A 27,440-nucleotide genomic window follows, 5' to 3' on the forward strand; every position below is an offset into this window, starting at 1 on the left:
GAGAGAGTGTGTGTGTGTGTGTGTGTGTGTGTGTGAGAGAGAGAGAGAGAGAGAGAGAGAGAGTGTGTGTGTGTGTGTGTGCAACCAAAAAAAGGAAGAGAAATTTGCATAAGACGGAAAGAGAAGACGATGTGAAGTTGGCAGAAAAGGAGAGAGCAAAAGAAGACTGTGTGTGTTTGTGTGTGACAGAGAGAAAGAGAGAGAGAGAGAGAGAGAGAGAGAGAGAGAGAGAGAGAGAGCGAGAGAGAGAGAGAGAGAGGTGCAGAGTTAAAGTGAGTGAGTGAGTGAGTGAGTGAGTGGGGAGGGTTGTAACAGCTGTGCTAAACCAAGAGAAGCAGCTGAGTGAGGAGAGAAACGGAATAAAATGCCATCCAGCAGCCGGTGACGAGATAAAAAGACGGGCAAGAAAAACACACACAGAGGAGGAAGGACGGGGAGGAAGAGGAAGCAGAAACAAAGTCAGGAAAGAAAAAAAAAAACCTCAGGAGACAGAGAGAGTGTGGGTGGAAGACAGATCGCTGCTTCAAACATGGGGGAAGAAGAGGGAAGAGAGCTGGTAATGAGTGAAAGTTTGAGTGTGACAGTGTGTGTGTGTGTGTGTGTGTGACGACGGTGGGTGTAAAATAAGATCTGATGAGCCAAAATCCCAGTATTCCTCTCTCCTCCTCCTCCACCTCTTCCTCCTCCTCCCAGCGTTCGTCTCTCTCGCTTTCATTTCAACTCTTCAGCTGCCACACCGGGCTCCCTCTCTCCTCTCCTCGCTCCACTTCATGTGATGCTGTGAAGTGTGAAAATGGCCATGCCACTTCAATGTGTCAAATCCACATAGTTTCCTTTTAGCACGCTAAGCAGAGAGAGAGAAAGAGAAGGGGGTGGTGGGGGGGTCTGTATGCTAAGGTCATGCATGGCTTATCTGATCATGATAAATACTGTACATTGTGCTGCAGGTCATTTATACAAACTATATGTATTTCAGTGAAAAGCTGAGTGTTAACAGAGCACACTTCTGTCCCAAAGTGCCACAAATTACAAGGAAGGACACAACATGTCACCCCCAGCGAATGATTCAGTCACCTAGTGTGCAAACTAGTAACAAGTTTCATAGCCATGCAAGCATCTCTGTGAGGTTGTATTCATGTCAGCAAGCAATAAACAACAAATACAGCTGAGACAGATGGGAAAGTCTTAAAGTCTGCAGCTGTTTGGTTATAAATTAAAGTATTGGAGACATTTAATATCTGAGTTGAGGATGCTACTACAGGAATCATCATGTGGGGAACTAATTTGTCAAATTGTGTGTCAATCCATCTTGGCATATGTCAAGATACTTTTAACTTTGACCTGCTGGTGGCACTAGATAAAAAATGTCAGGCATTAGAATTCAACCTATGGTTACCATGGACGTCTGTGCCACATTTCATGACCGTCCATCCAATAGTTGTTGAATGTCTCAACCTGCTGGAAGTGCAAGAAGAAAACTCAGGAGGCCACTTAAGTCTTTATGAATCATCATAAGGAGACCAAGAAAAGATCTGTAGAAAGTTTAACGACACTCCATCCACCCCAACATTTGTAGCGACCGATCAAACAATCAACAGACTGACGGACATTACCATCCCTTGAGCCCCAAACAAATGCACACAAATGCATTTTGGCAATGTATTTACTGCGTTTGTTCTGCCCTGTTTTGATTGATTGCACACATAATGTTGTGAGGACAAAAGGGAAAAGATGCAATGATGCTCCCGAGGGCAAATTATTACAACACCTGGGTTCACTGTATTTCATCCTATTCCGACTGTCAGTTCCACTCCACTCCAGCACTCAGTCTAATTTTGAAAATCCTGGAATGCGACAGTAAGATGTGTCGTATAAATCAAATGACAAATATGTGTGGAGTCCAATGTGAGGGATGGACAGACACATATATAAATGTACTCACTTGGGATTCACAGCTCTTTGCTGATGAGCTGAGTTCTTGGATGACCAATAGTACAAACACCCATAAATCCATAAGCACAGATGACAGAGAAGTGGCAGCCTGTCGATGTTCCTGTGATTAGAGAAGAAAAAAAGTCCAAAAAGAGATATTTTGATTGCAATTTTCAGACAGAGAGTGTTGAGCAGGGGAATCAATCTCTGTCGACAAAGTGACATGGTGAGAGATTTATAGAGAATCATCATCCAGTCGGCTAACATAATGACGATAATGACAGCGATAATGATAATGATACCCACATCATCATGTCCCGCTTCACATGCACCCTCCACTAACCAACATTTTTATGCAGAGGCAGAGCTCTAAAAATGTATTTTGTCATCAAAAGTAGTAAAACGGCAACCAGTACTAAATACTATGTAGTGTATATTCTATTATCACTATGACTTATTAAAAATATGTATTTACAATGTAGAATACAAAGAAAAACTCTGCAAAGGTCAGTAATGAATGCATGATTAACTTGATGAAAATGATGTAATTACTGTGTAGTTTTATCTGACAAGTTTTTAAAAAGCCATTAATTCAACAGCTGTGTTTAAAATAAACATACATCTAATCACAGCTACAGTAATTACACAGAGCCATATTGTTTGTCCCACTTCAAAACTGATTCCATATGGGTTACATTTATTTAGCTGATGCTTTGTCCAAAGTGACATATTATATTTGCATTCAAACTCTACAGGAACACATGTCATCACTTGTATAACATACCCTCCACACAAAAACACTAAGAGTGTGAATGCAACGTGTTCATGCAGGAGAAGTGACAGTATGAATCATACTCAAATATTTCGTGCTGTTGATGGATGGTGGATGGCTTGTAGAAGTTTTTCGAGGCATTCTGACACATAACACATGGCAGATAAAAGCAAGAAAAGCACAGGTGGATCCAATAACATTATTAATAGCCACATTTTATTTAGGTGTGCCTGTCCCCGGGCTCTGGTGTTTACAGCACATATTTTGACTTTCAAAGCAGGAAAAGCACAGGTGTAAATGCTAACATTAATGAATGCTCCATTCCATTAATAGTCCCAGTAAGCAAGTGCATTACCAGAGAGCTGGATCTGGCTCACCTAAATGGAATAGAGCCATCTTTAAAGCTATACTTAAGAATTGGCCACCTGTCAAATTCAAACCAGCTGGTGGCAGTGTATCATCAAAAAGTTGGGGTGTCCATTATGTTACACTACGTTAGCACATAATCAATAGTGTAATATCAGCACTCTCTTAGCTGGCTAATGTTGAGGTAGCCTAAAGTTTGCTTGTATGAATGTAACCTAGAAGAAGAATGAGTAGACATGCTACTGTTGGACTGAGGGTAGACTGGAGGCTACAGTGACTAACAATTGCCTCATGAGGTATAAAGTGGTATTAATAGACAGGACAAGCTGGGGCTAGCTGGTTAGCATGCTAATTTCATTCAAATTGTCTACTTTGAAAATTATATAGGCCCTATTGTGTCCCCCAAAAATACAGAATGTGAGGAGCTACTCACACATGGGAAAAATTTAAACAAATTGTCAATGGTGATAAAAAGGCAACACAAACATTTATACAGTTTCCACATTTTAGAGGTTGCAAATGAAGGCCATTTGATTAGACTAACAACCCTTGGTGCAGGTTTTCCATTACCAGCACAGACTTACTGTTAACAATGTATACTATGAAGATTTATATAGTGTATACTTTATAGTACTAACTTTGTTATGTATGCATGTATTTGAGCCACAGCTACTGTAACTTATACTATATCAGCTTCTTAACTTAGCTAACGTGTTAGCACATACTTGCCTACTTTGTTACACAACCAGCTAACACACATTAACATTAGCAGTCATTAGGAAGTGTGTTTCTGACTAGGTGTTAAATGTAATGGTCATTGCTTACGTTTGTTTTGGTCTCTACCATGTCTTCAGAGAAAATATCTGTAGCTTTGCTTGCTGGGTGTTTAGCTTTCTTCAGCAGCTAGTCATTTACTTCGCCTCCCTGTAGTTCAGTGATGAGCGGGTAACGTTAGCATACAATAAGCTTGTGTGAACTTGAGGAAATGGCTGCCAAGAGTTTTACATGAAGGATGAGACCCACAAGACTCAAGTGTACAGTATACTGTATTATTTGAGAAACCAAAATATTGAGCTAAATGCTACAAAATAAAATAAAACAGTAATAAATAATATATAATAGTTATAGGCTAAAATAAATAAAATAAAATAGTGAGCTAAATGTGGCTCCACAACTATTACACAACTTTACAGTAACAGGAGGTGTATAAAAAAATATGCAGAGGAAAGGGCATGAATGGGCAACCTAAATGTTACACCTCTAAAATAATGATAAAAGTTTTGCCATTGAAATTAGATAATGACATAAGAATTTCCAGTGACTATCCAAGTGTGCAATTACTCTAAGTGTGTGAAACGTAAGGCATATCATTCACTAAAACTTATGGCTATAACTGCTCCAGTGCTTCATCAGCAGAAAAGGATCAAGCTCTTAGTGTCAGTAACCTCCTGCATGTAAAGCAGGACTCTGCTGTAAAAGATCAGGCCTTCTGGAACAGCAGAAGCCCAAATATTTATTTTAGTAACAGGAAAGACGGCAGCCAGATAGAAGAGATGACTGATGCTGGGAGTCACGCATCATAATAACCCAGATTCCCTTTGACAAGCTGATAGCTGTATGACATGATGTGTGATGTATTCACAGCAATTCAGTGTTGCTCATTCTGCCTCTTGTGACTATGAGTCTGCGCCGCCCCGACGGCTTTTTGACCCCTGGAGAAATTGGTGTGAATCAGTGTTTCATTGTCACATCAGATCTCCCTTCTGTTGGTAACAGAGGCATTTGACAAATGCGTGATGAGTTCTTAATCTGCAGTGTTTGGTGTCTATGCCTCCTTTAACCTTTCGTTTGTGTGTCTGTGTGTGTTTGCATGCGCTGTACCATATTGCAACATATCATATGCTTCCTGCTCGGTTGCCTTGAATAAGCGCGTGTAATGTAATCTAATTAGGTCTGCTGTGACACAACAAAGACAAGATTAATGAACTGAGCTCCTCACACACATACACACACACCCCCCATGACACTTTAAGATTGCATGTGTGTGTGTGTGTTTGCAAGTGTGCTAGTGAGAGACAGATTGAACTGTGAGCTGTTTTCTGTTATTCAACTTGTCCTTCGTTCAGTGTGATAAATGTTGTTGTTCATGAGCCCTTCAGCAATGTTACTCAGATTAGGGGAATCCCATTCTTTACCATGATAACAGACACGCACAAATATAAACAGACTCTCTCGCGCACGCACACACACACACACACATACACACACACACACTGACAGACCAATGGCTATGAGCTATGATGGCCACAGACAATATACTATGATGACAGTTTTTACCATGTTGTCAAACTGAATCCCATGTTGTGCTATAAATGGGCTATTCTATATAAGCCCGTATACTCCATCACATTAACAACAGGTGTGGTTGTGCTGACCACCTGCTACCCCCTCAGCACACACACACACACACACACACACACACACACACACACACACACACACACACACACACACACACACAAATATACCCAGAGATACAGAGAGATACACACACACACAGGCACACATACACAGCTTAAAGGCAGTGACAGAATGAGAGCACATTGAGGAAGAGTGGCCTTAACACCCTAATTCTGCATCAACACCCTCCCACATACAGACAGAGGCACAGTGTCAGGATAGAAGACGAGGCGGCACAAGCAGATGGAGAGGACGACCGAGCCATGCTGCCTTCATGTGCTGCTGGAAATATTATCACTATGAGCTGAGCATGCATGAATGACCCAATATAAAGTGGCAAATGCTAATGTGAAGGTTAAGGTTGATGTCTGCTACTAGAAGTGGAAGTGGTACCATCTTGGGTCTTTTGGTGCCTCTTAATAACCTAAATGCTGTTTCTTACCTTAACAAGAAAATGTTTTGGGGAAACATAAAAGCTGCATTGTTTGGTCACTAGGGGGCAACGGAACAAGCTGAAAACAACAACAAAAACACTGTCAATGTTGAATTGGCACAAATAGAGTAAATTAAAACAAAGATTTAGCTTTATTTCTTGAGTTTCAACATTTTAACTATGGTAAAGAAATCAACTAAATAAATGTTAGCGTTGAAAAATTGCTGTTTGATTAAAATCATTTGATGCATGTTTTGTATAATTTTAAGAATAACATGCATATTTAATTTATTTTAGCTGCCAACAGTCTACTGTGGACAGATGTGTGTATTTTACAGTATTAAGTGCAGATTTGGGCCACATATATTATTAGCTTAAGGACTTAGCTAACAATTTAGCTAACAAATGCCTTTTTACATATTCAGGATGAACAGAGCAACATTCATTTGAAGAGTGTGCATAATATTCACTTTCATTTTAATTATGTTTCAACTTCTTTAGCTGCTAAAAGCTCCACTATGCTCACCAGCTAGTTAATAACTGGTGTTGGACAAACACCTGCTCGGACAGAACTGCACAACCTAAAGGAAAGGCTAAAAGAAGCTACAGAGCTTGTACAGCTGAGATAATTTTGATCAATTGTTCATTTTAAGAAATGCTGATTGAAGGATATAATTATATGATGTTTGGCAGTTCCAGTGTAAATAAAGAAGTAAATCAAAACAACCAATAAAAGATGAAGAATGAATGTCATAGGATCAATGTTTGGTTTTTATGCTTTATCAGTTGTGAACTAGTCCTGATCTAAAACGCTTGTTTGCAGTGACAAGCTGTGTTTGCATATTGCAAACAAGAAGAAAAACATTATAGCATGAGGTGCAAAGAGAAAGCAACATCTGACCCATAGAAAATGCTTTGTAGTATAGAAAAAGGGTCTGTGTGTGTTCGTTGTGTTGTTTTTGTATTGTGGAGTTTTAATACATGGCTCCAAGGCATTTCTTCTGTGTTTAAGAATCCTTTTTATTTGGGGGTAGTCAAATGAATAATTAGGATGCACAGTTGTAGCAGGCCTGCTGAGAGAAATCTGTAGCTTGTCACTTTTTTTAAACAGAGAGCAGCATGAGATGAGGAACACCAAGAATTACAATTGTATTCCAGCACGGTTCCCTCTGTGTGTTGCTGTTTCACGCACACCAGTGAACACACGCTCATACACCCACCAGCAGGATAGTCAGAAATCGGTGTAAAGACATTCCCCCCTCACTCAGATGGGAAAATAACAGTGAAGGAAATCTTATGGATTTGCTGCAGCACACAAAGGTCAAACCCAGATTTGGTCTTCTATTTCCTATAAAGTATTTGAAGTTATTCAATTATTGATTAAATTGGATATGAACCCCATTGCAGCTGAGCATGAACAATGATAATTACAGTTTGAATGACGATGTGCTAGAAATAAAGCAGATTTCCCACCTTGATGACAGGAAAGTGGGCTTCATCACATAACTGGGTCTCACTCAACCCAACGGTGATTAAAACACATGGAGATGACCTAGATAGGTAGTAATCAAGGTGGGAAAGTGGGAAAGAGAGAGAGAGAAAGAGAGATACCACCCCCACTCAGAACCCTTGATTCATCAAGACCAACACTGAGGGACTCATTAAGTACAACACACAATGTTTTTCTCAATCAAACATAGTGATTCAAACCATGTACACTCAGCCTGTTTTGCATTTGATCCCTGGACAAAATTGTCTTAGTTGAGGCGATTTGCAAAGTATCTAGGAATTGACAAAATGCTAGACTAATCAGGCTTTTAATTGCCTTTGATTGCTGTTGTTCGGGGGATTCTTAACAAGTCTCGTTAAAATGCTGTTTGGCTCCGTTTCCTGCAGCAGAATATGTTCAATGATCAAAATGTTGTAAGACTCTCTGGAATAAATAGCGGAGGTGTTGATTGCTGTGGACTGAAACTGTAAACACAACTGCAAATCCATAGTCTATAATCTATGGCCTCTTGTTTATGATGTGTGACAACTACCAGAAAGCAAAAAAACACCAATACTGGAAAAAATCTGATGTCAAACAGTAGTTTGATATTCTTGCCAAATTTCAGTTCAAATATTGTCCTTTTCATGACCAGAAAGTTTCATTTCGAGTTCTTAGTGCACTTCAAGATTTATGTATTCTGATGAAAGAAGAAGTCTCATCTGTCCATACTCTCCCAACTCTATTTTCTGCAGTATATAAGAATCAAACCGACTGTGTATGCAGCTGATCACTGACTTGAAAGACTTGCCCATTCAGCCATGCATGAGGCTTTTCCACTCAAAGCTATTTAATTCAGAGCTGGCCGCGGAGAGACTGCCGGGCTGGGTCATCAGGCTGTATGTCTGGCACCACTCAGACATACCAAAGCCAGCAATCTGTTTGGTGGACAGAATCCTCTCCAGCTCAGGGACATTTTTTCTGTTGATGTTTGCTGTGAAAATTCAGCCCTCATCAAGCTGATGAAAGCAGTTCGATATGTTAAAGATGAGCTGTGGACTTGTCTCTGCTTTTGACTTTCTTGTTGGAGTTTGTCACCTTAAGAGCACTCTGCCTCCTCTGAGAAACCTTTGATTCCAACCTCTTCATCTTCTTTCCTATGTTGTTCATTTTCTCACTTTGGCTTTGAACACTAATCCAGACGTGGAAACTATGAACAGGTAGCTGCTTTACAGTTCAAATTCCCCTGCTTTTTGGACCCTTTCACCTACTTCAACCAAAGTCTAATCTTTTCAAGCCTCTTGAGTAGTTCAGGTTCATTCCTATCCAGAGGTCACTACAGCAGAAAAGTGGATCAGGATCATTTTGAAGACGGTAGGCTGAGTTGGTTGGATTGATTGTTATCTATAATGAGAAGCACCACTGTCAGAACAGACAGGCAAGTTCAGAACACTTAATCCTAAACCAGACTCTTCACACCTGACATCCACTGAGCTCAGTCAAGTCCCCTGAAGGCCTGGTGTGACTGAGTGGGAAGCTTGTGGACAAAGTCTGGCATCGTGGAGTTAATGCCACTATATTTGGTTTGGGGGTTTAAGCCTATTGAGGAGACCAGCCACTGTGACAGTGTAGAGCAGACTTATGTCTGAGTGGGTCTCTTAATTCAGCACCAATAAACAGTCGATGCCCACCACCTAGTGTTGTTTAGAAGAATCGCACATTAACTGAAAGATATATCAAATCCACATAGGCACTATTTGAACTACAAACACTAGGAGCATTTTAGCATCTTTCAGTTGATTAGAGTGTCATTTCTCTCATTAGCCTTGTTTCCAGGTGTAGTCAGCAGCTGTTTTCAGTGCTAAAACTCTGGTAAATTCACTATCAGCTACCTGTTCAGCACCAAACAACAGAGAAAGTCTGCATCTAGCAAGTTGAGCATTTAGCAGCTAAATCTGTAAGATATTGCTAAAAAGAACCAGAATTACTTATATATGACATCAGGTGGTTAAAAACTTGACTTTATCGCTAATGTTGCTGTGTCTGAATAATGAGCAAAACAGGCTACTGTTACTGCTACTAACTGCTACTAACACAATTGCCTTATGAGTTTATATGGTTGTGTTTACAGGTTGTTACACTGTCCCCAAGTGGCCAAAAATTAATACTTCGAGTAGATGTAATCCTGTATTATCACATTATCACTAAAACAAAACAAAACACACACGCACACATTGACTGGCAGTTTTAAAATGTTTATTAAAAAATAAAATAGAAAAAAATATATTTACATAAAAATGTCAAAAAAATAAACCCCAAAAAAACAAAAGCTGGGCAGTGGTTTCCTCTGGCCACCGGTTGCATGACGACCATTTTGAGGGCCACTGCTCACATGAATCAGCCAGGACATAGAGGGGCTGCTACCTTACTTCAAAACAGCAGCCGCCAGTTTAAAATCCCTCATTGTATTGCAATGGGGGGTAATATTACATTGCACCTACATGTGTACACCAAAATCTTAGCCGTCCTAGCTGCTCTCCGTTGCTTCCTTTTCCCCCTCACTTTGAACCGCAATCTGAAAAAGTGAAGGCAATGTGGCAGAGCATGACCGAGACCTTTTGTTTAACCGTTTCCATCGGTGAAAGCTGAAAATGATGAGGAGTGTGGGGTGGAAGTGAAACGGAGAGTGAGCTAAACTGGACGGCTGAGATGCACAGAGATTTTAATCCATACAGACTTCCTAGGATACTGCTGTCAGTCTTTGCTGTGAAGATGCAGGCAACTCTAACCCAGTCAACAACCCTCCATCACCAATTTAATTTATCGCCTCTCATCAATGCTGGTTCTGATCTTTAAAAGCAGACATGACTGTCAGGGATGCAGTTTGGAAGGGATACACAGGCTACGTCCACCTTTTTGTGCATCTTCAATGGGCAAGGTTTGCATGTAACTGAGCATTTTATGCACCATCGTGATAACCTCCCCAAGGAAAAAATTATCCATCGGAAAAAAAAAAAAAAAAAAAAAAAAAAAAAAAGGTGAAAGCATCTGGTAGTATGTCTGGGCTCGACTCTGAAAAACCCCCTCCCATTTCTGGCAGTCTGTGGCATCCATAATGATTTTTTTTTTTGTCAAATCATTATATGTAAAAGGAATTTCTCTAGCTGGAGGTGATGATTAGCTCATAATCAGATCTGCATGTGAGCTATCAGCCAAAACAGAAGCCCTTCATCAGAGATCAAACTCATGCCAGGTGCAGTTCTGACTGACAGATCAGAGTTGCCATAGTTTTCTTATAAGAAAAAAAAAAAGACATGTAGTGTAACCGTACTTAACAGAATCTCAGGTAAAAGGTAAAGAATTGTTGGTGGACAGGTTGGCCCTGTAGTAGAAGTGCACCTGTAGAGTGCAAGTCGCTCTCTCGGTGCACTTGCTCATGAACCGTCGGGCGTCTGATTAAAAAACCTGTGATGGCGAGTCATGAGTCTCGATACGTTCTCACACACCACACGTTTAACTATGTCACACGCTACACAGACTCAGACCCAACCATTGACATTAACATCCCCCATTCCTTACATTTGACTGATGGATGTAAAAAACTAGACTTTTGAAACATATCAGGACCTTCATACAAATACAATTGGTGGGGGGTGGGGATTGAGGGGGATGGGGTTACAGTTCATGTGAGCAGGCTTACAAGTCTGACCGTCAGTAAGATTTACTCCAGTCCAACAAGCAGCGTTCATCACATGAGAAGTAACCCCCAGAACGGAAAAGACAAAGAGTTTGACACGATAATTAGAATAATCCACTTGCATAGTAATAACACCAGCGTGTGTAGTGTTCTGGGGCGAGTCACAGCCTTCGACAGTCCTGTCTGTGAGTGTGTGTGTATTAGTGTGACACGGTGTGCTCGCTGAAAAACAATCTACACACACTCCGAGTAAACACAATGAAAGGCATTGCAAACAATTAGCGGAAGTACCTGGCAATCAAATATACACAAGATTCCTGAATGGAATCAAAAATATAATTCCCTTTCACTAGGGTCCTAGGGTTCAGGAAGACCCCTCCCCATCCCTCCTTCTCCTTTGTCCAGGACGACAAAGGAGAAAGAAAAAACCTTATCGCTGAGCATCGTAGTGTTGGTCTGCACTGATTTACAGCTGCAAAAGTTGAGCTCGGCTCTGGGGTCAGATTTCCACAACTGCGTCCCTCGAGTAGGGAGAGCGAGCAACTGAGGAGTTCACTGACCTGGAATCAGTGGCTTTCTGCCCTCTTATCCTAATCTTGATCTTCAAATTCAAGTCGTTTAAACTGTTGCCTTCTATGGCCCCAACCCTCATACAACATGTAATAAAAAGGGACAAGCACAAAAATGAAAACACATAGGCATATATGTTTAACAGAACAGGCTCTCTCGGGCCACAATCCTGCACTGTCTGGAAGCTTTAGCTTAAAAAAAAAAAAAAAAACCTCCAGTGGAGAGAAAGACAGCCAAGGAAAGACGAGCAGGCCACTGCCAACTGTCCCCCAACTGACGAAATATGGCAACAGCACAGTCCCACGAGGGACACACATACAGTACATACATACAGAGGTACACAATCTTGAGGTGGCAATGCCCAGGAGCTACCTCTTTTAGGCCAAAAACTTACATCCTCCCCCTCATTTCTCAGGATATCGCACGGTGCAGTTTTCACCCCTCCACTTCCCTCCAGGATGCCTTGGACTAACTAGACCGAGGAACAAAACTTCCACAGGGAACTTTATGTTAACCTCGCCTATTTTCACAAGTCAGATGAAGGAAAATGAAAGGGATAGCAAGATAAGAGCTCCTTATCCCTTTCGGTTCCTGGTTCTCTTTATCACACTGAACAACATGAGTAAAAGGGGGGAAAGAGGAAGAGGAGGGGCCTTTGACCTGGTGTCCATCTCAGTCTGATAACAGAAAGGTGCACACACACACACCCGCACAGACAGAAATATCAACACACGCATGCGCGCACACACACACACACACACACACACTCCAGAGATGTTGTCTGGGGAAAGGTTTCGTAAACAAAATTAAAAACTCTACAAAAATAAAATAATTGTATAAAAAATGCTTTTACATATACACACACACAAAATTAAATAAGCATTTACTTTAGTTAAAAAAAAAAAACATTATTGCACAAAAAATGAAAAACCAGTTGTTCTTAAGTGTATAAACTGTGAAAAAAATAGTAACACTGAACCTCAGGCAGCTTGGCTGCGAGGGTCAAGGCGAGGTCAAGTCAACTTGGCAATGGCTTCACCCCCAAGTCCAACGAATAATAAACCAAAAAGTAACGGAAATAGACCTGAAACAAAGATGAGGAAAACAAAATACTGACAGTAACATAATACTGAAAATCTACAAAAGTGTGAACAAAAGTCATGCAGAAATGGAAAGGTTTAGATAGTAGGAGGAAGATGCAGAGCTGAGGGCTGTTGTTCCATGTCGTGGCAGCCCCAGAGTGAAAACTGCTGGTCTCTGGTCCTCTGTCTGCCTGTCCATCCTCCTTCGAGACGAATGAAGAGCCAGGGTTTGCAGCCAGAGAGGAGAGGGAGGAAAAAGTGAGGGGTGAGAGGAGTGGGGGGGGGGGGGGGGGAGTGGTTTCTATCTGCTGAGGCTAACCGGTAGGCTGTCCCTCTTTCTGCGCCGCCAAGTGTTGCGGGTATACTGTGTGTGCGAGTGAGCGTGTGTGTGTCCGCGGTTAGTCAGAACAGCGTTGTTGACCAGAGGCGGGTTGTGGAAGCCCTTCACGTTGAACTTGACTTGGTTCTGAGGAGGCAGAGAGAAGAAGAGGAGGACACAGAAAAAATGATGTTGAGCTCAAAAGGAAACCATCTTTGCTCATTTGTGTCATTTGATAATGGGATGAAACATTGGTTCTAGTTATGTATACTGACTAATCCCCCCCATGTCCATATTCAAATGGGATGGACAAACAAACAAAAAAACACATTACGTTAACCAATTATCATAGGTAGAACACTGTAATGTGACAAAATAAACCCTTATGGACATTTTTTATAATTTGAATAAATTATATCACATTTAATCAGCTCTTTATTTGCCAGTAAGAACGCCCTCTTTGGCAGTTTAGTTTGTTTCCCATGGCAACAAGAACACAGCATATGTCGCAACATCAGGCCTCAGAGCTGCAGCGTTATTATTTACTATCAGTTATGGATTACAGATGGCAATTGCAATTTTTATGTAACGTACCACACAACTAGTCTCAAGAGAGTGAGAAGAGAGATAAATAAGCGTGAAAAGAGAGTAAAAAAAACAACCACTCTTGACAGAGAATCGCTGAAGGGACACAAGAGGATGAGATGGAAAGACGTGTGTGTGTGTGACACAAGGTTTGTCTTGACAGTGCATTTGAGTGTGTTTTTTGTGGCATCCGGCTCCTACCTTGTGTGTGTGGCTGGAGTGGGGGCTGGGCTGAGGCTGGGGGCTGGAAGGGGCGGGGGCATGAGCATGGGCTGAGGGGTGCATGTGGAAGAAGGGAGGGAGCCCGGTGTCTATACACACCTGTCTGCCAGGTATGGAGTGCATGGTTAGACCACCGGGCAGTGAGACGCGAGCCTGGAGGATGAGAGGAGTAATAATTAGTGACAGGTAAAAGGTAATCATTTAGTCATTAAATTGAAAAAGAAAAAAAACTGAACATAAGAACTTAAAAGATAACTCTAGCATTTGCAAGCTAAAGACTGTCCAGGTGCTGCACTGTTATCGCAGTTGACTTTTGCATCTTTCGTTCTTTTTCAATCTTAATTCTTATGTGAAACCGTTCTTTCTCGCCCGTCCCTGATCTACAGTCTCTGTCGTCTTTGCTGTGCGCCCACCTGTGAGCCTGGAGGCATGAGCAGATGGTGTCCTCCCATGCCGGGCTTGCCCGTGCCCATGCTGAGGCCTGGCGGTAGAGCCAGGCCCAGGGGCGTGAAAGACGCGTATGGAGGCAGGGCGTGATGAGGGATGGGACACGGCAACGTAGAATCAGAGTCCTGCCAAACACACAAAAGAGGCAGAGATGAAGAGAGGGGCTGACAAAGAGTAAGTCACTTTGAGCTTCTGTGGGTTTCATCTAAGTAAAATAAAATAAGATGCAAATTGAATGTGCTTCCATCAGCCGGGCAGAAGACAATAAAATAGGCTATAGAGCATGTTTTTATGTGAGGCGGGTGACAGTATTACATCGTTATGTTGGAAGTAAGTCAGTCAAATTTACCAGTTTGTCATATGTGTGTCATACCAGCTAGTGCTAGTGCATCTCATGCTGTCTGGAGACTGAATTATGCATACATACATACATACATACATACATACATACAGGAGTTCAACATGGTAGCTGTTATGTCAATGTCAGAATTTATTTGAGCAACACTGCATGCTCCCATCTGCCATTAAGAATACACACAGCAGATGTGTGTGTGTGTGTGTGTGTGTGTGTGTGTGTGTGTGTGTGTGTGTGTGTGTGTGTCCTTACGTTGTCTGATCCAGAGAGCGAGGAGACGGAGGAGGCTGATGAGTGCTGCTGGGGGCTGGAGATGGACATGGGGGAGTCTGCGCTGTGGGGCGAAACCGAGTCCCTCTGCTGCTCCTCTGAGCTGACACTGCCACCGAGCACGCAGCCGGGCTCCTGCTCCGAAACCGGCTCCTTGGGAGGTGAAACTAGAAAAGAAAAAGAAGAGCTCAGGATGGATTGGACCCAAAAATCGAACACACACAAAAATTCCACATTTTACTTTGATCATTAATAGATCAGTTTCATATTTTTTATTGCTTTCATAGACTATTAAACATCCTTGTTTCTGGTTTCTGATTAAATGAAGAAGTTCTGTTTTAACTGATGAAATATATCTGCTTAATGAAGTCAGCATGAGAATAATCATTTATCCAGAATCTCCTCTCAGGACATTATCGCTGACAGCACAGGCAGCTTTGTCCTCATTACAGGATTGTATACTGCAGTCTGCGGAATGGTACCTCTGTTATCCGTCCGTGCCAGATCCCTGCCCCCCCACTTATTAATGATCCAGTCCCTGTAGTCGATCACTTCCTGGGTCAACCTGATTATCCTGCCCAAGGTGCTGCGGGGAGAAGAGAGGAGAGTTTAGCAGAGTGCCACTTTTATCTACAGTACCTTCAGCGCTATTAAAAACGGACTGGATTCTAACCTTTCACAGTCTTTGTTGGGATACGACCGTGCAAGCGGTGACACAGCATGACTCAGGACAGTGTAGGCATAGTCAAACACCTGCTTGACGTGCATGGCACCGTAGGAACCCCTGCCAACGTCATTACCTATATGAAAGCAAGACAAACACAATGCAATCGTGAACAATAAGTTAAAGACTAAAGTAACCTCTATTGGTAGGTATGAGTAATATCCAACCTTTCTCTAAACACTAATTCAGTTTGAAATTTAATATTACACTGTATGGCCAAAAAGTGTTCTGTGGTCAATCATTACGATACTTTAATGTGATAAACTGTATGAAATTCATTCATAAGACAACAGGTGCACAAACTGTATCTGATTATTGCATATATCATCTTATTCTAATAGAATAACCTGTGTTTGTAGAAAAAAAGAACAATACAGGTAAGAACGGGTGCAGTCTATGTGTTGCATTTGACCCATTTATTGTGTGTCCTGTAGCTATTTGCTACAGTGTAATTCTTAAAAACTACCACTGGATGGCACTAAAATAAGTAATTGTCAAATCCTACTGAGACAACACTATTAATTATAATGGATTTTCATTTTAGCTTTTTAAAATGTTATATATTTTCTTAAACCAGAAAGTATAGGCCTATATGACACAAAAGTCAAATAATTCACATAATGTATTAATAACCTAAAATGGTATTACCACTGGTGCAACTACAGGTCATTAAATTACCTGGTTGTAGCTTTTGAATCTAAAAAGACTGATACAAAGAAAATGTGTGCAAATACATTAAATCATTATCTGTGTAAGGTTCACTTTTTCATAATGACTTTTCTTGTTGACTCATTGATCATGGTGTAACTTTCACTGCTAACGTTGTAATACAGTCCTGCCTTTAGAAATGTTTCTGTCTCAATGATGCTTGTAAGTGTTAAAAGAAAAGTGGTTTGAAACTGTCTATTACAGTGAATCTCTTACAGTCTTACCTTGACTCACTTCTAGTCTGATGATGTGTTTCTGCTGGAGCTTGCAGAGCAATTTGTTCTTACTGTCAGCTATCTACTGTATGTTATTTGACTGTAATCATTGTATAAACACCTGGAAGCAGCGGGTCCTCTATGCAGAGCATGGATGGCCTGTATCCGTTTGTCATGGACTTCATTATCTCCTCTTTGGCTATGTACGCGCCACCATTTTTGATGCGAATCCCTGTTTTCAAGTAGTTGAAATGGCGGCCGTACAACTCAAAGAACTCTATCAGCAAGACGCCCAGGTTCTCCTTGGGGTTCCTAGCATCGATACGAGGATGGAGCTGGAGAGCAAGATCGTGGAGACATGATAATTATGCATAGATACACCAAAAATGTGTGAATATATTTCAATAGCACTGCAGCTATTGTACGGTCATGTGTGGTGTATCATCAAAAACATTGCAACCCCAAACTGCACTAATGCTGCTTCCTCCTCCTGCATGTTATCCCCTTTAGAAGTGTGTATCTGTGTGTTACTGCACCTGTAGGAAGCTGATGACCATGAGGATGAGGCTATAAGAGCTGATTCCCCCGGTGAAGACTTCATTTAGATCTCTCTGCAGCAGGAACTGCTTCAGTACAAAGATCAGGTAAGGCAGCACTGGATACTTCTGAAAGTGGAAAAAAAGACAGACATCAAACTGTGGACTAGAGGTAGTAGAGAGAAAAGAGTGAAGGAATACATAAGAAGGTAGATTAAAAACTGGACTCTGGTTCTGGTTGAATGACACTGAGGAGAAGTGAGGCTTTCAGATTAAGTGTATAGGTTTCAGAGGTAGTTCAAATGGGAGAGCAAATTATCCAAATGATTATAAGGATGTAATGTTGTCCTTCAGGGGTATGCATCTTTAGCTAAATTGCTATTTCATTTGGTGATTCCATTCAATTAAATTATTATTTTCCCCCCATTTAAAGTCTATTTAATTTTTGCAAAACACAATTTAATTCAGTAGCTTTTGGGCATCAAAATGTAAATCTATGCAAACTACATCTCACAAAATCCCCGCTGAAGCCTTGACTGTTAAGAAAAATCACACAGATTCAATCCATTTTCTCTTTAATAAGTAGATGCAGTTGAATTGTTGTCATTTAAATTCAGTGCAAATATGTATCTAGCTTCCAACTGGGCCACATTTTCTAAAAAAGGTATTCAATGAAGCTTCCCAGGGCCTGTGACTTTATAATGTGCTGAAAACCCCCAGAGGAGCTGGGAATGGGAATTACAAATCTGTTCATTTTCCAATAGAAAAGGCAGAATAACCTCCTGGCAGTTTGTGTCTGTGAGATCTGTGCCAGTGGAGCAGCAGCAGGGGCTTGGTTGACTTCTAAAATATGCTTTTAAGAAGTGCGAACAAGACTTGGAGGTACGCTGATCCAACTGGCATGATGACCTCTCAATGAGACAAGACTGGACTGGAGTGTGTCTCGCCTGCACATTAAACAAATCAGCTATCGCTGGATTAATGCTGAGTACGGTTGTCAACAGCAGGCTTTCAAGCTGTGACATGTATTCCCAGAGAAATGTAATGCAAATATGCAACAGCAACAAAAGGACAAAAGCCAAAACCTGACAGCTGGCTGGAACATTAGCACCTGGAATTCCTCTACTGCATAAGCTACTAAAAGCGTAACTCTAGCAGGCAGAAATCCACCTCCAGCAACAATTCTGTCAGTGCCATGGGCTGAGATTCACCTTTGCTGCGTAGATTTTGGCAGCTTCTCGTCTACACACAGACTCAGTTTGACTTAAGTGGAGATTATAGCCAGCGCTGTTGCTGTTGCTGTTGCTGTTGCTGGGGTCTGTTCCAGCTTCACTCTGGAAATGAGATGAGCCAATACAAGATTGGAGTGAAGTAAAGTGTAACGCTTTGAACTGCTGCGTTGCCTGATTCACAGAGGGAATTTCCAACGTTCTGTATATAGACCCCACTGTAAAATGGCAATTACGTGACTCCTCTGGTGGTTTTTTTTTTTTTAATTTAAATATATCTATGTGACCTTTTGCTACTCTCTTCCTCCATTTCTATGTATTGCTTTAATAACATGTTGTAGCTTGATTTCATTTACAGGCACAGGACAAAAAAGCAGGAAAATTACAGAGTGCAGAACATGGTGCGGCAGTACCCATACATGTATACGTTTCTCACATGTATGTTATTTACTTACCTAACCGTATAAGTCATTTATTAAGTGTTTATTGATAGATTCAGACCCCCATATTTGAGAATTTGCTGCTTTTCTGTTTCTGCTTTTCAACAAGCAGGTTGAAAAAGTCACCGTACATAGTTTTCTGACATTTAACAAACCAAATGATATATTGTCAGATTAATCAATGATGATAATCTTTTGTTACAACTCTAATCAGATTACAATTATATTTTTGATAATTCTAAATGATTAGTTGTTCAGTCTGTAAGGTGACAGAAGTCAGCTAGAAATATCCATCTCACTTTTCTAAGAGTCCAAAGTGACGCGTTTCAATGTTGTTTTATCCAACCAACTGTGCAAACAAAACCTCATAATAATCTGTATGATTAAAAAAAACATCTAAACTTCAAACTATAGAAACTACAATTTTTTTTTGCTTTGAAAATACCTTGAATAAATTGATAATCAAAAGAGTCGCCAAATATTTTTCATTCAATCGATTAACTGACTATTTGTTTCAGCCCTAACATGTTATCAAAAACACTGTGTGTGTGAAACTTCCTGATTGATACAATTTGTGCAAAGACATTTTTCTTTCTACAACCAGAAATAATTTCTACACTTAGAAATGTTCATTTTTAAGTTTAGAGCTTTTGTCAGGTTTAAAATGATGATTTACTGATTATCATTTGAAAAGTTCAAAATCTCAACCTCTGATACTACAAATAACCACATAAAACTGTGGACCCATGTTTACTGTCAACTCTGACATCGATCTCACTGTTTAGTAGCAGGAACATAACTTTATGTCAGTCTTAATTCTTTCTAACTTTGCATCATCTGTCAGTCTGGAGGTTTTAACTCATGTCATTGGCTGTAATTCATACAGGGACCTCAAACTGCTTGAAAACTGGACTTTTGTCTCTGTAACCTGTGGATTCTGACAGCGTCGCACCTTAACGTAGTCTTTAATGAAGCTCGCCGCCTTGACTCCGGTCTCCACATTGAAACTGATGTCCACCTTCACCTCGGTCTCCTGGTCTGTCAGCTTTATGATTGGCACCTGAGAGAAGATGAAGTGACGCATGTTAACAAACATTATGCTCAAGCCATCACCTGAGGAGATCAAAGAAAAAAAAACCCCAACATGAGCGTGTGCGCTAACTGACAAGTCTTTTAGATCACATTTTGTAAAGAAACCCGCTCATACAAAATGATAATCCAACCGTAAAGTACTTATTATCGTGTCTGTCAAAACAACATTGAAGTTGGCAGCGGTTTTCCTGGTCGTGTGCACACCCCACAGGATGAGTGTGCGTGCTACCCCAGTTACTATTCTCAAAACGACTACTCTACGACTGCTGCTATAAACACTCACTGACTTCACCGCAGCTGAGGCCCACATGATCCGCATTGAGGCTTTTTATGCATTTTTCTGGATCTGTGGAATAATAGCCTGACCATTCACTTGTGACGGCAGAAAACAGAAACCTGTATATTCTGTTAAACAGGAAGATGACCATTAAGTCCACCACAGCTGGCAGAATACGCCACCTATCATGCAAACAGATGGAAGACACTAATTGTGTCACGCAGGTTAGTGCACCTCTTTTATCTGCAGATAAAAAGAGAGAAGGTGCCAAAGCTTTATACTCCTCACTGACCATTTAAAGACTGACACAACTTTTCTAGGAATGTAAAAAGTGCTGCCAAATTTTGATTTTTGTTCCAATTCCCTGCTTGGTTTCCCCTTAACTGAAGCTAATATATTATCACAAAACCTAAGAATAAAAACATTTAAGAAGATTGATATGAAAGCGAATATTTCAAACGAGCCATAAAACAATTCTATGACATAAGTCTGTTTGGTATTGTGGTGTCTACGCTCGATTTGGTAAAAGAAAATCGCTCCTGTGTTTGATGGACGTGTGTTGTTATGAACCAGCATGGCAGATTACTCACTGTAGCCTTGTCCAGCACTTTAATGGAGAACGGTTCTGCAACGTTATGCTTGCGAAGAGCTTGTTCCAGCTCTTGCAGCGGGGGGCGCCCCCATTTCCCAAACACCACGAGGTCGATGTCACTGAGGGGGGAGAAAAAAAAAAGAAGAGACAAACAGTCACAATTAAAATACTGAAGAGCCGAAACATGCCAAATATAGAATGCTCATTAGCAGTTTAGCAGTTTTCTTTCATTATAAATAATAAGGTCTTGCCTGGTTGGGAGGTACAGCCCTGTGCTGAAACTGCCAAATATTTGGACCTGCAGAAACACAATGAAGTGTTAAAATATGAACATGGGGAGCAAATATCAACGAGCCATGAGGACACTAGAGAGAAAACGCAGGACTCCAAGAGGACCTAACACCTGCTTCTCATGGTCTCTCAGATTATAGGTCAGTCTAACCATGAAGAGCTTTTGTCAGTACAGATCCTGTATCACACAACAGCTTGTTTTGTGGTGACGATGTATATAAGCGGCTGAAATGTTTGCAAACTAGCAGGAACAAGGTATTTCCGGCCTCCACTTCAGAGACGACACACGTTGCCAAGTTGACATCGCTGCCAAAGTAAGTATACAATGACCGACTGGAAGACGGGGGGGGGGGGGGGGGGTGGGCAGTGGTGGTACGCTCTGTTTAGGGTCTGCGGGTGAAAGCACTCCAAAAAGGAAGCCGATTGGAGTTCTTTCCTTTCCCCCCCCCCCCGTCTGGGAAATACGACAAGGCAATAGCACAAAGACAGGCCGGGATTAATAGGTTGAAATGAAAAGGGAGCTGGTACAAATCAGAGGCATGATCCATTTACCTGACAATCTGGCTCACAGTGGAAGTGGGGGGCAGAGAGAGAGAGAGTGAGACTGGCAGACAACAAATCACCGCAGCGCGTGTTTTACATGATTAAGTAATGGGAAGAGGCATTACATCAACCCTCACCTTGCTGAACAGCACTTCCCAACCTGCTGCGAGGTCCTCCACTTATTCTACTTCTATAAAGAGCAAGGGCCTCCAAATATAAATCAGTGCGCTTTGAATGTTAATGTTGCACGAGGAAATAGAAATACACTAAAAATATGATTACAAAAAGTCTGTTTGTAGAACTTGCGGCAAAGGTGTTACAACTTATACTATCTTTACTTAATAAGTGTCTGCACAGTTAATTAAAAAATCCTGTAAATTTAAGCATGTTTGACAGTCTTCTAAGTAGGCAGACCAACTACCAAATAAGATAACTGCAAATAAAAGTTCTGCAAATTCTGACTCACCTAAATAAAACTCCTGTAAAAGTATATGGAACACAAAAAATACAGCATAAATATACTATATGTTGGTATTATCTTGTACAAACACTGTCTGACCTAAAATAAACTGATGTTAAAAAAAACAGCATCTCAACAGTGATTTATGAGCAACTGAGATCAACGTTTGTCAGCGTGCCAATAACCCCCCCCCCCCCCCCCCCGGCCCTTACAAGAATGCCCTGTGTGATTTAAAAGATCGCCCTCTAAAGTATAAGGATCCCGACTGAGGTGGAGAATTGATCCAAATACACAGAGGTGTATGGTGTATGTGTGTATCTTACATCTGCAGTGGGCCACAGCTCCTTGATGATCATCTCTATCCGGTTCACCACTTCCTTCCTCATAGCTGCCTCCTCTGGTCGTGGAGACATGAAGTTATAGAAGTCCATCACCTCCTCGTGGAGTCTTGGCATTAAAAAACAGAGACAAACAAGGGTTATTCTCATATTCTCACCTCATTAACACGTATGCTACATGCAGTGCCACCGTTATGACACCTGGACCGAGAAACCAGACTGTACATGATTTGAAAAATATCTCCCGTTTTGGAGTGTTTCGTTTTTTTTTTTATTGCAAACTTGTACAGAACTAACAATCAGATGAGGAAATCTTCTCAAAAAATCGAGTTAAACACAGATATGAAATCTGGCATGCTATTAGGAAAAAAGAAAAGAAAAAACCCTCTCCAGATGGCCCAAGATATGCTTTCTTGTTATCACTGTTCTGGTTAACCCACATCATGCCAGAGCTGGGAAAGCAGAGTAACAGTATAATACATCCTACTGGAAATACTATTGTGTAGTCGATGTTTCTACTTTACTTTAAAGCCTGTCAGATTTGCAGAAGAACAGGATGTACAGCAATACACTGGATTCATATTGGCACTGATGTTGAAATTGGCTAAGTATAAACTAGACTCGACTGATTTGGACATGTCTGAAGCTTAAAGGTGCAGTGTGTTGAATTTAGCAGCAACTAGTGAAGACGACCTGTCAGAAATGGTGCACAACATTTATTAGGACGTTTTAATTACCTTAGAATGAAGCCTTTATGTCTACATACAGGGCTTGTCCTCTTACATGAAGCCTGACATGTTGCACCACCATGTTTCTACAGAACAGACAAACCAAACACCGCCTCTAGCGAGGACTTAAACAGTGTTTTTTGTCTTGTTTTGTGTGCTTTGTGGCCACTGTATAGTCTATAGTCTACATGCTTGGAAGGGTGGGGGGTGGGGGTATTCAGTTGGTTGCAATCTGCAACCTTGCCACTAGATGCCACTAAATCATACACACTGGTCCTTTAATTTATAGCTGTTTGAAGATATTTTTTCCCCTTTTTTTAATTAACATTATTTTAGAGTCGTGAGTTTGTGAAACCAGAATCAAAAATCACATTTTTTTTAGGATCAATAGTCATTTGAGTCAAAGCCTGTTCCCTAACCCAATCCTAAAGCAAGTCCTATGCAGTGTAACCCTAACCGTCCACCAAACCACTTACCCAGAAATAAGCAAGTACTACAGAGGGTCATAGTAAGGATGGATGGTGACTTTGGAGAATTCTTATCGTAACATCACTGAGGACGTTTGGTCCTCACAAACAATGATTTCTGATTGTGCACCGAGGTTTTGAGAGGGATGTGAAAAAGAGTGCTTAGTGAACCGCTGTGGGCCATATTACTCACAGTTACACAGTCTTATTGTTATTGCAGATATGGTTTTTTGTGTTTGGCAGCGGAGGGGCACATAAAATGTAAAGGTTTCGGACCAGTCAAATGCCTCAGAACAGTGGATCTCTGTTCAACCCCGTGGCCATTCATTTTTCTAGGAATGCATGCCATGATGTCAGTGTGAAATACAGAACAGGGAGACTGTCACAATCAATTACCAGAGCCCTGGAGGAAATGCAGTCAGCCCATGTGCCCAATCCTTAGTGAAAACTCTCTGCCAGCAAGCCAGTAAGGCCAGGGCCCATACATGCCATTGACTGAGGGCAAAGGTATTGTGGGGCACCCCATAGTCAAAATAAGTGTTACTACAGCCGCCCTTGACACAGGTTTAGAGTCAAACGTCATTATTTTATAACTTCAGGCCACAATATTTAAGTGATCAACAGGGTTCAATGTTGCAGTCTATGACCACACTATCACTACAGCCCTGTCTCTATATTAGAGTAGATGTGTTTAACAGATAGTTTTCTATTAATCAAATCCAAATCCCCAGAATTTAAATCCCGCCACAGTGAAGCAACCATTGTATTTTCAATTTGGAACGCAAAATCCCTCTTTGTAGGACTTCAAAGGACGTCCCTGAAGGCAAACCACTGCAAGAGCTGCTAGTGTACAAGCCAAAACTTGTATTAGAAAAGTTGTAGAACAACGAATTACCACAGCAAATGAAAGATGTTGCTCTTTTACGATTTGCGGAACAAATTATCAACGAAAATCATAAAAATTTCAGTCGACAAAAAGGTCACCGCAGCTGAGCAACTTGGCGTCGAGCATGTGGAGCTGCTTTCATGACAAACACCAATCCCTTGTACAGAAAATTCCCAGATGGGTGCAACCGGCCATTACAAATATCACAAGTTCCTGTAACACATTTGGAAATTCTTTGGGCATTTGCATTGTGAGGGGGGCTTCTGTCAGAGCAAAATAACCACAATTATAACATTAAAAATATATACTCCAACATGTACATGCTCAGTTACACAGCTCTTACTGTCAACAAGTTTGGCCATGTGCATATACACAACACCTGCAACTCCTTTAAATTTAGGAGGGGGTTATAAAAACTGAGATGCAACTAAAAACTAGTAAAGCTGTACTCTGACTGTCTTCACAAACATTAATATTGTTGCAGCAGTCTCTTTTAATCGATATCGATATGAAGCAATATGTGCATAAGTGCATAGATAAATATGTACAAGTCCCACCCCTGTCTGTTATGTCACACTGATGGACAGCTCCAATAAAGAGTGAACTGGAAAAAAAGAGAAAAATGTGACTGCTACCAAAGTAACTCTTAGGGAAAAAATGCCAATTATTCATAATTGACTACAACAGAGTAAAGAACATGAGCATCATTTAGCTTACTGACAACGAAGTTTTGCTTCGTTACATCACAATCACTCTGTAATAAAACGTAGTTTAAAGTAGTAAAACATAAAAAATAAAGATTGCTCCTTTAATATTAAACTTTCAGCATGCCCTACATGTGCAGAGAGGGACTGCTTTATGATGAGGTGATCATCAGGAATAGCTCAGGCACACTGGAGAGAGTTACTGAACAGAAGTTACTTCACCAGCATTACACAAGTTACAGCGTTATTCAACCCCGTTAGCTAAAACCTGAGCAAGATCTTCTATCATTATTTTCATAAGCCATTTTAGCGTTTCAACTCTGCTTTTTAATTCAGCAGAAATGTTTTGGCTTCAAGAGAAAAAGTCGTTTACATTTCGTGTTTAAATCTCTGGTTTTCTAACTTTGAGTGTGTTGCTGAAAAGGGGGAGAACCGTTAACGTCAGTTAGCTGAGTTAGCTTAGTCAAGTTGGCAAACGGGAAACAGTTCAAAGCACACATCCGGTTAAAGCCGTTTAAAAATACATACATTTAAAATTAGCACCACTCGATACACGAGTGATTTCAATAAGATGTGTCTCCTAACTATTCGTCTTAACAATTTGATACAAATTATTGTTTTTTTTGGGAGCTCCCAATTCAAACTTCAACACAATGTCACAGAGCTTCCGGTGTCTGTCGGTGTCTTTATCCAACTAACGGCAGCTTTTTTTTGTAGCTTTTTTTTTCTCCTGCTATCCAGCTAAAACAGCCTAACTCCAGTGTAATGGATGCTCTGTCGTATTAAAACTGCGTTGGGAAACGAACGTCTAACGCAGTGTGTAACATGATAGTTAATACACATAGTTGCACGAGAACCAACAACGTATTTCATCCATTAAAGCTGCGAGCAAGACATTATGAGGCGTTCAGCCACTCACCCGAGGACCCCGGGGTTGTACTTCCTCGTCTTCCAGGGCGTCCAAGTGCTCGCATAATTACCATTAGTGCAGTTAGAAAGCAGGTAATTCATCCCATAAGTGCTCGCCTTGTTGTCACTTTTCCTCCGGCCTGGATGGTGACCGTGTGTGTGATTTACAGGTGCGGATGGGTGAACCTGGTGACGCTTTACGCCATTCTGCTGTACATTGAGAGCCGATTGCTGCTCCTGTAGGTGACGGTGGTGATGATGATGGTGGTGGTGATGGTGGTTGTTGAGGTGGTGGTAAAGGTTGACATTATTGTCCATGTCGCTCAAGTTAAAGAGCAGATTGGCACCCCCGACGTTTTTATTAACATTTCCACCCATAGTCCTCTCTACTACTGAGCAGCTGTCCGTCCCTGAATCCAGCGAGGAGGAGGACGACGACGACGACGACGGAGAGGCAGATCCCGTCTTCTGGGGCAAGGTTTTCCCCTCACCTGGTTGAGAAGTGTTAGCCGCGGTGAAAGAGTTGTTCCCGTTGGACATCGCAGTGCCGTTCATCATCATGATGCTGCTGCTGCTGCTGTGATGGCTGCTGCTGCCGTTGCTCTTGCTCGATGCCACATTTTTTAAAACAGTCAGCGCAGCGATATTCACGCACTGGTTGTGGTTTTGATTGTGGAGCTGCTGCTGCTGCTGAGCGGAGAGTGTCCGTACTCCCTGAGAGGTCTCCCAGACGTGCATCCATAAGGCGTTCGCAGGTCCTTTCTGTTCGGGCTGAATCCAAGCTACCCTCGGATCCATTCAACTTCTCTCTCTGGTTAAAAACCCCCCTCCCCGACAAGTATCTAACTCACACTGGCGAGCCCGTCGTGATTCTGCGCCTCCTCCTGGACCTTTCGAAATGTAGCTATGCTGTCCGGGGAATACGAAAAGATACGTTTTTAAACATTAAAACCGAATTAGGACCATTGATAAAGTGGCCCCTTTACACCGCTAGCAGGGGAAAAAAACGCTAGTCGATTCCTACGGGAATTCAATATGGCGTATTCTCTTCAAATCCATGCGCATGCGCTTTACGAGGGGTTTCTTAAACCATGACTGCGCCCCCCCATCCGCCCACTCCTTCATCACTCCTCAACCGGCGGAGTGATGAATTGCATAGAACAAATATATGAATTTTGATTTTGATAAATATTTAATTGAAGAACAAATGAAGTACATACTAAAAACGTCTATAATGAATAAGGCGCCCATGGAGAAGGGCCTGGGGGATCCAGTGGTCCTTGTACACTACTCCCACTTCAC

General features: G+C 41.4%; 1 protein-coding gene across 1 annotated transcript; it reads right to left on the reverse strand.

Moving 5' to 3' along the window:
• Positions 1 to 10,447: 10,447 nt before the first annotated feature.
• Positions 10,448 to 27,148, reverse strand: tent4a (terminal nucleotidyltransferase 4A). The gene is made up of 13 exons (XM_053333991.1): positions 26,149 to 27,148; positions 22,430 to 22,553; positions 21,064 to 21,110; positions 20,811 to 20,931; positions 19,804 to 19,911; positions 17,183 to 17,311; positions 16,768 to 16,981; positions 15,673 to 15,799; positions 15,482 to 15,585; positions 14,982 to 15,166; positions 14,341 to 14,499; positions 13,907 to 14,080; positions 10,448 to 13,267 (listed from the first exon to the last, which is right to left on the reverse strand). Exons 1-13 carry the CDS (start codon positions 26,934 to 26,936, stop codon positions 13,103 to 13,105), a joined length of 2,445 nt encoding a protein of 814 aa, XP_053189966.1. The 5' UTR covers positions 26,937 to 27,148; the 3' UTR covers positions 10,448 to 13,102.
• Between the last annotated feature and the right edge of the window lie 292 nt (positions 27,149 to 27,440).

This window comes from Scomber japonicus, chromosome 15 (genome assembly GCF_027409825.1).
Source record: "Scomber japonicus isolate fScoJap1 chromosome 15, fScoJap1.pri, whole genome shotgun sequence".
NCBI classification, from domain to species: Eukaryota; Metazoa; Chordata; class Actinopteri; order Scombriformes; family Scombridae; genus Scomber; species Scomber japonicus.

Excerpts from the sequence above, each read along its gene's own strand:
- tent4a (XM_053333991.1), bottom strand. The coding sequence starts at position 26,936 with ATGGATCCGAGGGTAGCTTGGATTCAGCCCGAACAGAAAGGACCTGCG. Across the intron at positions 16,982-17,182 it reads TGGTCATCAGCTTCCTACAG|CTCCATCCTCGTATCGATGC; the intron begins GTGCAGTAACAC and ends CTTGCTCTCCAG. Across the intron at positions 14,081-14,340 it reads TCATGCCTCCAGGCTCACAG|GCTCGCGTCTCACTGCCCGG; the intron begins GTGGGCGCACAG and ends CTCATCCTCCAG.